This window comes from Castor canadensis, chromosome 4 (assembly GCF_047511655.1).
Source record: "Castor canadensis chromosome 4, mCasCan1.hap1v2, whole genome shotgun sequence".
NCBI lineage: Eukaryota > Metazoa > Chordata > Mammalia > Rodentia > Castoridae > Castor > Castor canadensis.
Genome location: NC_133389.1, coordinates 52,487,691 through 52,501,242, shown reverse-complemented (window position 1 = coordinate 52,501,242; position 13,552 = coordinate 52,487,691). Strand labels below are relative to the sequence as shown.

The window sequence follows — 13,552 nt, the reverse complement described above, 5'->3', positions numbered from 1 at the left end:
TAAGAATTTAAAAAAAATTTTTAAACAAGTTTTTCATATATAGGAGAAATCAAGAAACATTGCTTCCTATATAGCCAGCTCAGGGGCCCAAATAATGAGTAAAATCTTATACTCCCTACTCAATGAGGCCTTCCATTACAAAAAAAGACAGGGGGAATGCATAGTATTTGGCCCAGTAATCTCATCATTAGGAATTGAGCCTAACGATGTATTTGAAAAGTACACTAAAATGATAATGTGAACATAACAGAATTACTATCAGTTAAAAATAGTGTGGTACAAGCTAACTATATAGAAAAGTCTAAGATATTAACAGAAAAAAAAATACAATCTCAAATGCAGAATACAATCTCTTTTTTAAGTAAAGGATAAAGGCATGCACATTTCTAGAGGATTAGATTTAAAACTGTCACTAGTGGTTACTTAGGAGAAAAGAGCCGTTGGGCATCTGAATCCTTTCTACAATACTACTTTTTAAATCACTCTACTTGCCATGCGGTGTTAACTTTGATTCTGAGTAAATCCATCAATCCTGGGAGAAGAGACTAAGTTTTTGTTCACATAATGGGAACATGTTTGCTCATTTACCTCCCTCCATATGCGTGAAAGACAACAGACTCCTTTCCTGTGCTAATACAGCCAGTGATTGTCTCCAACAGTCCAGAGTTGACCATCTTATACATAAGTAAACGTGTCTTAGGATCAACTGCTTTTTCCTGCAACAGATAAAGTACTGTAAGTGAAAATAACTGCTAATTATAAAACATTTTTTGAGCTACTTCTAGCATCTAATGTTTGAAGTATTTGTTTTTTTAAACCCTTAATTTACCTATATATATAAAACAGATTCTTAGAAGAGTGCTGTCAAAATACAACTCATAAATATAACTCTATTGCCTTTGAAAGTGAGTATCTAAAAGAACCATTCTAAGTTAGACACTAGAAGAGTGATACCTCTGATGAAGCATATGGACTAGGGGCCTCTGGATTTGGAGACAGTCTCAAGTTTAGACTGAAGAATCACTGTTTCTGTGAGGGACATCCTCAGGGATCAGGATTTCCTGAAGGCCCACAGGGACTTCAAGAGCTGACAGCAGAGCCTCAGCAACCAATGTCCAAAGGGTAGAAGAGCTACCAAAGCAGACTACCCATGGAGTGAGTGGGGAGTTTCTGAATGTGGACACTGGGCAGAAATTTAGTGAAAGCAACTCAGGCCCAGCCTCTTCCTAGCCATGCCCACCTGCATCCTGCACTGGAAGTGTCTGAGGATGAGTTCATCTATTGTACCTTCACACTGCACTCTGGGAAGAAGCCAGGCTCCACTTAACTCCAGTTCACCATGGGTACCAGTGTGAAGATCCATGTGCTGGAAGACTCTCAGGGAGAGAACTCCCAGGTGCTCAAACTTAAGAGAATGAGTAGGACCGGCCCCAAGCAGGAACACCTGGCCCAAGTATGGGCACACCTTCTTCCTCGTGTCATATTGACTTCCTAGCTCTGTCTACCCACTTGGTGGGGAAGAAGAGGGCAGGGCTGGAAAGGAGCAGAGGGCCTTTAGCCTCTCCAAGGAAAGCCTAGCTATGGGGTCTGCACCATATATTTGTGTCCACCACATTGCCCCCTCTTCCCAGGTAGGGCCCTGAAATGGACCAGGTAGAAAAAGTCATGGGTTCCAGGTGGCCTGGTAGCTCTGTAATGTTTGGTACAAACTCAGGGGCCACAAAGGGCAGTGCTCAGGATTCCCCCTAATACCTTGTCCCTGACTTCTGGTGCCGGTGCCCTCGCAGAGACAAATATGCCCCAGAAAGGGCCAAATGAAGCATGGAAGGCATCACCCATACTCTCTTCCAAGGGTAGCACACTGGAAGGAGGCTAGATGGGCAAAGGGGTAGCACCACCTGCTGCCTTCCTCCCCTATCACAGCAATGAATATGTTCTTCTCCAACCCCCAGGACAGTGTTTTGGATTTAGATTTAGAAATCCAAGTTTATGGTAGATACCCCTGGAGCAGGAGGCAGTGGACACAGGTGGTAAGGGGTGACCAATGGATTGCTAGGCAGGCATATACAGATGCTGTATCTCTCTATGCAATGTACAGACAGACAAAGACTACCCCCGAACTTTCTGGCTTCCCCTTCTAGTTTTAGACCCCTACCACACCAGGCTAGGCCCTCTCCACCAAGGATCCTGGCCTCTTTTCTGTCTTTGGTGAAGATAGAACCCCTGTAACACAGACACTTTGGGACACCATGAGACAATACCCCTCCCTTCCAGCCCTGAGCCAGGACTAAACTCCTAGAAACTTACCCTGCCCTGCCCACCCTATATGGTTTTCCACCAGCCTCCTGGCCTTTTCTTAGAGCTTTGTTCTGACTTTCATATTCTGCCCTTAATCTAAAAAAATAAACAGGATTAAAAAACCCTCAAACATTAGTTTAAATCTTATTTCATCACCAACATTTAAATAGCTCTTCTAGCATTCTTTTAAGTAGTTTTTCTAAGGGTTAAAAAATTAGTTTATCTCAAGATATTGGCTTCATTAATGTAAAACAATGGCAACTGCTGAGCGTAAATATGTCAAAAACAGGAATTTTTTTTTTTTAAATCTTGGAATATTTAGTTGCAATGTAATCTATCCACTATTGCCACTAAAACGTGAGTTCTGAATAAGTGTTAAATCTAAAAGTCAAATAGCAAAGCCACTTGCATTGTATTTGAAAAGCCAATCTCATGAAAAAATATCAGAACATGAAAAAGAAGACAAAAAAAATATCAAACATGAAATTCCTAGTATGGATTTTTCCATTAAAGAAAGAAAAACAACAATAACAAAAACTAATAATCCTTACCGCAGTAGAATGTTCTTTCTTTTCATGGAGGCGGGCACTTCGACGTTCTTCTGAGTAGGCATGTTGTTTTAAAGCATTGAAAACATGGTTTGATAGTTTTAAATCCATTCCAATCCCATCTCCTACCTGAAACCCAGGTGCAAACTGACAAAAATGGAAGAATTAGCATTTAAATATTTTTGGATAGGTACAGTTAAAAAAGACGGCAATGAGAAGATCAGTTTTCGTTTGGAACAGATTTTCTACTTAATAGGTGGTCAATCTATAAAAACAGAACCCATAGTTACCATAGAGAAAAATAGTTCACAAATACAAAGTGGAACAATACTACTAAAGAAACTTCAGCCCAACAGACAGTATTTATTCTACGCAGGGAAAATATCTAATCACATCTAAAACTAAGCTCTTTCAGCATATGCTTTGTACCTTATTTTTATATAAAAAACACAATGTTATATTGTGGCTCTACCAAACCCTACCAAAAAATATGACTTAATAATGGTATTTTTTTTTTCATGGTACTGGGGATTAAATTCAGGGCCTGGCACTTGCTATTTTTCAGAAAGGGTCCTGCATTTTTGCCTGGGCAGGCCTGGACAGTGATCCTCCTATTTACACTTTACATAGCTAGGATGACAAGGCACATAAAACCAGCCCCAGCTACTGGTTGATATGGGATCTTGCTAATTTTTTGCCTGGGCTGGCCTAAAACAGCAATTCTCTCAAATTTCTACTTCCCAAGTAGCTGGGATTATAGGTATGGGCCACAGCATCCAGATTTCATAATTATTTTTGAGGACTGAGTTAGTATGGCAAGCTATGCCCTTATGTCCTAGAGCTGTGCAGTTCAATTAGGTAGTCATAGCCACATGTGGATATTTAAATTTGAGTTAATTAAAATTAAATTTAAAGTTCAGTTCCTTAGTTGCACCATTCAAATTTCAAATGCTTAATAGCAAATGCAGTTACATATTGGAAAGCAGAGCTATTGACAATTTTCATTGCTGGACAGGACTGTTTTAGAGTCAGATAAGGAATATCTCTAGAAATGACATAACTTAATAAAACATTTACTTAACAAGCATTTTGTGTTCTAAAAATCTAAATGTTTTACATTACATACTAGATTTATGAAAAAGTTAAAAATGATACATTCAAAAAACTACATTCAAATTTTTAATTTTATTTTTCAGGGGTAGTTTGGGCACGAGATAAATTCAAAAAGTGTGGGGCTGGAGTGTGACTCATTAGTTGAGTGCTTGCGTAGGATGTGTGAGGCCCTGAGTTCAATCCCTAGCAACACACACACACACACACACACACACACACACACATTCTAGAGCCTGGGGTGGCTCACACCTGTAATCCTAGCTACTCAAAGGCAGAGATCAGGAGGATCACAGTTTGAATCCTGCCTGAGCAAATAGTTTGCAAGCCCCCTACCTTGATAGAAACTATCAAAAAAAAAAAAGGGCTGGCAGAGTGGCTTAAAGTGTAGGCCCTGAGATCAAACCATAGTATCGCAAAAATGAAAAAAAAAATTTCCAAAAGTATAAAAAGATATATAGTAAAAAAACATTTCTTCTTCCCATTCTCAGCCCCAACCACAACTATTTTCTATTTCCTGGATAGGGATGCTATTTTATATTAAAAAGAAATTATAAATTTGAAAGAAGAATATGCTAAAGAACAAATGATACATAAGAACTATTCCTTAATTTTAGAATCATATAAATCAAATTATTTTTTAATGTACTATTGTAGGGCTTCATTCTGACTTTATATTCTCTTTTAGTGGCTGAGTTTGCATGATATTGCAACATCATCATTTAGGACATCTTTAGAAAGTTATTTTTAGAGACTTAAAAGACTCTTTTTAAAACATTCAAATAAAACTCTTGGTTCAGAGATAATACTTTGTGTAACTTACATTTTCCATTCTTGCTGTATTCTTTCTCCCACATACCACTTCATCATGTTTGGTAGTGATGTCTTTTCCTTTTCCAATAAAACCCTTTTTGGGAGTAGGGACTGGTTTTGCTAAAGGCAATTAAGCATATAAAAACAGCAATGACTAAATTGCTGCATTCAACATTATATGAGCAGACATTTGAATCTAACAGAGCAACTTATTCAATGAGATTCAAGATAAATATAAAATTAATACGGTACATCGGAAAGCTTAGTTCTCCTATACCTTCATGCCACCCCCAGAGATTAAAAGCATGATACCTGGTCTATAGGGATCATCCCGAGTATCCTGCCAGTCAACCTCATCTTCAGAGCTATCACTGTCTTCAAAAGGATGCACTTTTCGATAATTTTCAAAAGAAATGGAAACTTAAAAGGCAAAAATAGTTGGGAGATTTATTTAGGAGCACAGCCACAGAATTTTCTACCACCCAATGGAGTCATCATAATAGCATTAAAGTACCTTTGCTATCGCCATTGAATTTTTTCTCTTCACGCCTAAGCTGTGCATCATATTCTCTGTCAAATTCCATCTGTAGCATCTGAGCCAGCATTAGGTCACTGGAAGTGTCAATGTTTTCTCCAGAAATAAATGGTCCTTCAGCAACACTAGTCAAAAAAAAGGTGACACAGACTAATGTGCTGATACAAACAGAGCCTATCAATTATAAGAGTAGAATTGGTCTTGCAGTGTTAATGAGCAAAAATTCTACTAACCATTCACCTTTTCCTGCCCAGCTAGGCTCAAGACCAAGCCTATACCTGTGAGGGCATTAACTAAGATTAAGAGAGCTAAGGGATATATCAGAAAATCCACACTGAGATCCAGAATGCACTTGCTCTGTATTCTAGTCAAAGGAGAGATAACTTATGAAAGGATAAACTACAAACACTGGAAAACTATAACTCATCTAGTTCAACTATGCATTAATATGAACTAACAAAGCCCAGAGAAACAGTGGTTTGTCCAAAATAATACAGGTTGAATATTGCTTATCTGAAATACCTAGGACCAGAAGCATTTCAGATTTCAAAGTTTTCATATTTTATAATATTTGCATAGACTACCAGTTGAGCATCTCTGATCCAAAGTTTTGAATCTGCAATACTTCAAAATCTGAAATGTTCTGCATGTTCAATCTGTACTGAAAGCCAGTCACAGAATCAACAACCAAATTCAAACACTGGTAGATTCCTAGTATGGTGTGCTTTCCTTTCCTTCTGTTCCTTTCCCCTTCCTTTCCCTTTCTCTTTCTCTCCCATCCTCCCTCCCTCTCTTTCTTTGTTTTTATGCCAATACTGACTGGAGCTTGAACTCAGGGCCTCACACTTGCTAGACATGCACTTTACCACTTGAGCCGCTCTGCCAGCCCTGTTTTGTGTTGGGCTTTTTCCAGATAAGGTCTTGTGAACTATTTGCCTGGGCTGGTTTCCAACCATGATCCTCCTGATCTCTGCCTCCTGAGTAGCTAGGATTACAGGCATGAGCCACCAGTGCTGAGTTATGGTAATCTTCTTATTGCACTGCTTTTCTAAATGTGTTTCTTAAACATCTGTCAGGACAATTATTAATCAAACCCTAAAACTTTGTCATAGTAAGCTGATACATAAAATAGAAACTTTATGAATTTTACTTACACAACTTCAGGAAAAGCGGCAGCTTCTTCTTCTAACTGCAATTCTTTCGCCAACTGTTCACTCATCACATCAGCCAAAGAACATGATATTGTGTTTTGAGGGGTAGCCCATGGACACTATTAAAAAAAAAAAGATTTTCAATTCATCAAATAATGAATTAACTTAGAAACAGAGCTATCTTTTGAGAACTTAACTAGTTTTATCAACCCAAAATGAATGGCTATTTTTAGAAATCATCTTAAAAGGAACACAATCTCCTGGTTCAAATCTAGTCAAGGAAAAATATAAACGAAATCAGCTAGAAGTGCTTTCTGGCCTGCTTGGTAAGTATGTTCTTGGTTGAGGAAAGTACCAGGCTATTGTAGCATCATCCCATCAGTCAAGGAGTTCAAGTACCTCCAACCTTCTGCTTACGGTTTAGTTTCCCAAGTAGATTTTCTTACAGGAATAGTCCATACCAACTAGCACAATCCAAAGCCCTCTTAGAAGTTATACCCTATTCTAACCTAAGCACTAAGTCTCAGCTAAATGTAAAAGTCTGTATCAACTCCTCTTCAAGATACCTTGGCATAAAACAAAACTAAAACTCACAAAAATTATATCTCTGAACTTTAGAATATGAGAATCATACTCTTGGACAATATGATTATAGTGAAGTAATAGTCTGTAAGACTTTTCTTGAGTTAACTGGCCAACCAGCTGGTCTTCCTCAGTGACACCACTATCTCTGCCTTCTAGAAACACAAATTCTAGAATTATTTCACAATTTTCCCCATTAATTCCCAACTAATTTTTCTGCTCCCTGTCTTAATTTTTTCAGTTCTCCACACAATAGCACAATGGTTTTTCTAAAATGCAGATGACTGGTTTTGTTCCCTTAGTTAAATCTTTTTGTTTTTCACTACCTTTGAGATAAAACCCTAACTCATTCTTTAATGAGTGTCTAATATAGAATTTAGCAAAGGATGATATCTGTATTAGCCACAAAATTATTTAGTCAAGGTTAGCTAGCACAGCTCTAACTGGCACGACTCTCAAGAACAACTACACATGGACCTTTGTTCATTGTGGGTCAGGAATTATTTTGGCTCAGGCTGTATGGGTGGAGTGCCTAAGGGAGATAAACAATGGACTATATTTATGCCTGAGTGAATCAGAATCAAGTTTTGTCTGGTCACAGCCTGAGAGTGAGGACATATACCTGGTCCCTAGCACACACCTAGAGTAGCCATTGTAGATGGGTTCCAGCCTTATACAGACCTAGAGAAAACAGGGAGGCTTCCTGGAAGTCAGATGTGACTTTTATTTCACTCAGAGCTTTTCAGCAATAAAACTGAAACTCTCTGTAATCTACAGAACATAGTTAATCTTTTTGCCTTGTGACTCTGCTGACTTCCTTCTGCTCTTTAACCCTGATCTCATCAATTTCAAAGTCCAGGTTTCAAAAGGCAGGTGATTCAGAATTCTCACTAGTATTTGACAATGACTACCAGTAGCATAATAGAAAATATTTTCTTCCTTATTTCCTTCCTTTTTTTTTCCGCCGTCCTCTTCCCTCCCCTCCCCTCTTTGGGCAGTACTGGGGAATTAACCCAGGACCTTCCACATGCCAGGCAAGCACACTCTACCACTGAGCTATCTCAGCTCAACAGGTAACATTTCAATACTCCCTATATTTCACTCATTTACCTAACTAAATATATACAACTTACACAGATTATTTAAATCACACCGCAACTGAATAGTTGCAACATTATACACATTTTAAAGGTTTAAAAACTGAGACAAATGAAGTCTTTTTTTTAAACCCAAGACAAGACTGTTAGGTGTAAGTGCCAAGACTTGAATCAAGGTAGTAGAACTTAAAGAGGCTGGATTTCTTCATGTTTAGCTCTGCTGCTTCCCTAATCATCTTTTCTGAAGTGTGAGAAGCCTACTGTCTGCAATATAAAATCCAAATCCCTCAGCAAGGAATGCCCTTTACAACTGTGCCCTAATTTATCTTTCCAGTTTGAAAATCATCTACCCACCACTCTAGTACCACTAATTATATGCCAAATATAGCACATTTCACCCCTCCATGCTTTCATGTGTGCTTTTCTCTCTCAGGATTTTTTCTGCCTTCTCTATTTCACCAATTAAATGTCATCTCCTCTATAAAGCTGTCTCCATGTCATCGAAGTTGGATCCTCTTCGTTTAAATACCACCATTTAAATACTGCTAGCACAGGTCTGATCACTAGGGTTCATGCATTGACCATGATGGAGCATGAGCCCTTTGAGGGGTGGAGTCCTTCTCATCCTGAAAGCCTGGCACACAGCTTCAGACATAAAGAAGTACTCAGGTACTTACTGAATAATAAATGCCACAAGGAAATACTGCAGAGAGTTAATGGAACTGCCAGGTTGTCCTTAAGCGCAGAAGTCTTGGTGCCTCTTGACCTGCTTATTATTCTGAAGTCCTTTCCTCTGTCTTGCCTGCCCACTTCCAAGGCATCTAGCCTTTTGTTTATCTTAATCCTACTAAGATATTAAGTAAAATATTACCTGACTGTTTCTCAGAAAAGGCAAACCTCATGCTGAGGCAACTTCCTCAGGTTAGGTAAATAAGATTTCAGAAAGGTTGTCAACTCCCACACTTTGAAATCAAGTGAAAATCCTTCAAACCAGCCGTCAAAATCCCTCCATAACATTTCATAGGCTGTGTGAGGGACAGCTTCAGGGCACAGAGCAGACCTCCTTGGGCCTTCCCTATGCCACAAGCAGCTCATGCCACTTGGGGGAGCTTGGAAAATTTATTTGGCTTTTCCTATGAATAGGTACCAGCAGGTGTATGTTGGAGAATCCTCTGTCATCATCTTGTGACTTTTTAGTAGCTCAAACTCTTTATTGACTATTTAAAAAGCAATAATAAACCTAAGGCGAGGGGAGAAAACTCATTATTTTGCTCTATCCTAGCCATCCAAAACTATTTTCTACGATTCTGTTCATCAAAATAAAATCTCCGTAGCATCAAGATCTGAAGATATATCATCTCAGACTCGTTTCTAAGGAGTCTGTAATGCATAATTTTGATTGTCAACTTGACTGAATTAAGAAATGCCTACGATATTAATTAAAGCACATCTTTGAGTGGGTCTGTGAGGTTGTTTCCCAGAACATTAGATCGTGGAGGCTCCACTCTGTTTTCTGTGTGCCATGATGTCAGTTCCTCCACTCTTCTTCCTGTTCACCATGAGGTAAAGAGCCTCTACCACCATGATAAACTGCTTCACATGGGCCCAGAAACACGTTGTCAAGTGACTATGGACATAATCCTCTGAAACCATGAGCCAAATTAAATCCTTCCTCCTTTTAAGTTGTTCTCTCAGGTATTTTGGTCACAGCTATGCAAAAGAACTAACACAACAGCCAATATACTCACATGCCAGCTTCCCTAGTTCTTTTTCCTATTGCTAAAGAACAAGACCCATCCCGTTTGCCTCTCCTGTGGGAAGTGTCACCACTGAACTCTGCTCCTCAGGGTTCTTCCCCTCTACCACAATCTCCTGCCCCTGGTTGACTGCAGATGAGGGAAATCACCCCCTCTTTCCTTCAAGCTCCTAATATGTCCCTAGCTGTCTGTGCCACTTTGTAAAAAGGTTTTACTGAAGACAATTATGGGAAGTTAAGTAAAATCAAAAATAGAAAATGTGAAGGAGGTACATAACAAAAATTCAGTCCTCTACTTGAAGCAAGTCAAGAAAACCACAAACCACAGGAAGATCCCTTTTGTAACCATGCAGCTAGTGGATATGATCCAGGCATTTTACATGTCTAGACAAGGGTCTCTAGAAAAAGTGGTTTGGGCCTACCAAACAACACTAATCCATTTTAAAAATAACTTTTTATTCTAAAATAATTTTCTATTTGCAGAAAAACTGCTAAGATATCAGAATTTCCAAATACCCCTTACTCAATTTCCTCCATCATCCACATCTTACATTAATAATTGATATTGTACATTTGTCACAATTAGTAAAGCAACACAGATACATTATTACTATTTACTAAAGTCCTTACTTTACTCAGCCTACCTTAAATTATTCCCTTAATGCCCTTTTTCTGTTCCAGAATCACGCAGAGGACACACATTGCATCTAGTAGTCAAATTCTCCTTAAGCTCCTCTTGGTTTTGAGTTTCTCAGACTCTTCTTGTTTTTAATGACCATGGCAGTTTTGAGGAATATCACTAATTCATTTTTTTACAGTTCTCTTTCCAAGATAGTTACATATTTCCTCACTTTTATCTACATTTGCCAATCCTCTCTTGGCATAGTCCCTAAAACTCTTTGTCCATAATAACAGGTTGGCATTTTATAACTGGCATCTCTGGACTTTAACAGTAGAGTCTCCAAGAACCTTTCCGAGGGTCTGTGAAGTTAAAATTTTCATAATCATACTAAGACATTCTTTGTCCTTTTTAGTCTCATTCTTTCAAGTACAGCGTTTTCCAGATTCTACATCAAATGTGATGATATCATAACTCTGATGGCTAAAGGAGTATGTGCTTGTGTATTTCTGTGTTTTCTAAAATTTTCTATAGCAGCAAGTTAGGGTATAAATGCGTATGTTTTAGAAACTAAATTTGTTCTCAATATTTCCACTGTGCTCTTACTACTCATCTTCAAATACATCTGAAGTTATATATCTGTGAGGATGGATTTTTTCATATACTTTATTCAAAACGTATCACAACAGACTGAATGAAAAAAGATATGAGAATCAACTATCTTCTATTAAGGAAGACATTAAAGACATTTGTAAAAATGTAAAGTGATACTCTTTTCTTCACTATTTTTTCTAGAAAAGTTTCTTTTTAATATAAAAATGTTATTTATAACAGGCATGGCATGGTGTTGCATGCCTGTAGTCCCAGTACTTAGAAGCCTGAGGTAGCTACAAGGATGGGTTACATAGCAAGACCTTGTCTCAGAAAAAAAAAGTTTTTAACGTGACTTTTAAATGACTTAAACAAATTTTAACTTCTTGATTTTAATTCCTGTTATGATAAACATCAATAGACATAACCAATATAATAAAAGTTCTTTGCAGTCTTCAATTATTTTTTTTCCAGTACTGGGGAGTGAACTCGTTCAATGAGTTTTAAGAGTGTAAAATGTCCTAACTGTAGTTTGAGTATCAATTGGCCTTACACATTCCTTCCATTTTTAAAGACCTTCCTCACATCTCCACCTCCTTCCTGTAGGCATCTGTACTTACTTTGGTTTTCTAAAAGATTAGAAAAGGAATGGATAAGTGATTTGTTTAGCCTCTTTTTAACAGTTTTGCCTGTTAAAACCCTGTCTTCTCAATAAACTCCAGGAGAATATTTTTTGCTAACTGATGAAAACATAATTTTATATTTCTGATGATGTTCACTTAAATGAGACTATGATGGACATAAAATATTTTATCCAATTAATTGTGTATAAGTAAAACTTGTTCCTTTGAAGCAGTTTTTTAAAAACAATTGTGTGGGAGTTTAAATGGAGGAATTTAACATGTAAAGTATATTTCCACTGGTATCTGTCTACAAATTTTGCCCTTTTATGTCTATTGATCTTGACCTTGTAAAGAAGTCCTTAACAAAAACAAGTGAAATAACATGCAGTTGTAACCACATTTATAAATGAAGTATCTTAGAGTCTTCCCAGTTTTGACTTTTATAAAATCAACTTTCCTTTAATTAATAACTGATTATTTACCTCCTTTTCTGTTAAGTCCATGCCTGAAGGGCCAATAAGACTAACAGGGAAACTTTCAAATGAAATAAGCATTCTGTGCCAGAATACAAAGAACAATTATAAACCTAAAAGCTGGATTCCTTCACAACATTAATTTGAGGAACACAAATCTCAAGGAAGTGCTCTCGCTCTCAAGCAAACCCTCAATAAAATGACATTAGTCTTTTCATCATTCTAGTGAAAAATAACACGAAAACGGGCAGCCTGAAACCCTGAAACTTAATGTGAAATAAAAGCCTTAAGTTTGCCATTGTAGGAAGAAGTTTAAATGGTGAAGCCAGGCAGATCACGAAAATCCACAACGGTTTGACAGTATGTCGTGTACACTTCAGAATGAGCCTCGCAAGAGGAAGGTGCGCCTGGGTTTTATCTCCACCACTGCAAAAACAAGAAATCACCCAACGGGGATCATTACACTTGTCAAATTAAGGAAATAGCTTTCCAGGCCAACTTTCAATTTAGCTTTTTGTATATTGGGCTGAATCACTTATCCTGTGAAAAACAAGATCGCGCTCTAACGTCAGCGTCGCAAAGGGGGCTCCGTTCAAATACACGAGACGGAGATGCAGAAGACGGGGTGCAGAGCTAACGACAGACCCCCAGTGTACCCAGGCCAGCCTCTGGGAGCCACAGCCGCCCTCCGCCGCCACTTCCCAACACCCCAATCCCGCTGCCGGTACCCCCTAGTTGAGGTCGTCGGGGTCCCACTCTCTGAATTGCGGGCATTCGAGGACAACCAGCCCTAGGGACCAAGGCAAGTACGCCAGCCCCGGATCACCACTCACCTTGTTGGGTCCCCAGGCCGCTGCCGGCCCGGGCTCAGGTGATGCCACTCCGACCAGATCCATTAGGCAAAGAAGGAAGGGACAAGAACGGAGCGGAGAGGTGGCAGGGCGAGAAGCAGGCTCCGCCGCGGAGACACGCAGGGCAAGGGTGACCGGCCGGTGGTGCGGAAGCTACGGTGACAGATGGCGACGGCCGCGTCCGGAACTAGAACTCTTCACTTCCGCCCTCAGCGCGGGGGTACTTGCTTCTGATTGGTTATTCGCCCCGGGGGCGGGCCACACTTCCGGCCTCCGCCCATTGGCTGTAGGGGTCAAGTTTCAGCCGGTGGTGAATGGTGGTAACCTTGGCCGTTGCGGGACGGAGCCGGCTGTGAATTCTTCTGGCCCAAGCTCGGCCTTATTTCCGCAAGCCTTCCCCTTACTTGTTTACTGAATATAATTAAACTGGAGTGCGTGGGCTATAAATAACCGAACCAGGCTTTCGCTTTTCATTCATTATTTCCCGACCTAATTCTAAACTGAG

At 39.1% G+C, this 13,552-nt stretch overlaps 1 protein-coding gene across 1 annotated transcript in view; it reads right to left on the bottom strand.

Annotated features, from left to right (window-relative positions):
- The window catches only part of Riok3 (RIO kinase 3), a 29,133-nt gene extending 15,885 nt beyond the window's left edge, over window positions 1-13,248 (bottom strand). The window contains exons 1-7 of the mRNA XM_074070165.1: window positions 13,030-13,248; window positions 6,459-6,574; window positions 5,284-5,429; window positions 5,082-5,189; window positions 4,780-4,889; window positions 2,850-2,993; window positions 589-716 (exon numbers count right to left, since the gene is read on the bottom strand). Coding sequence (XP_073926266.1) covers window positions 589-716; window positions 2,850-2,993; window positions 4,780-4,889; window positions 5,082-5,189; window positions 5,284-5,429; window positions 6,459-6,574; window positions 13,030-13,092 — 815 coding nt within the window. The 5' untranslated portion in view covers window positions 13,093-13,248. The remainder of the gene's footprint in view (window positions 1-588; window positions 717-2,849; window positions 2,994-4,779; window positions 4,890-5,081; window positions 5,190-5,283; window positions 5,430-6,458; window positions 6,575-13,029) is intronic.
- Window positions 13,249-13,552: the final 304 nt, after the last annotated feature.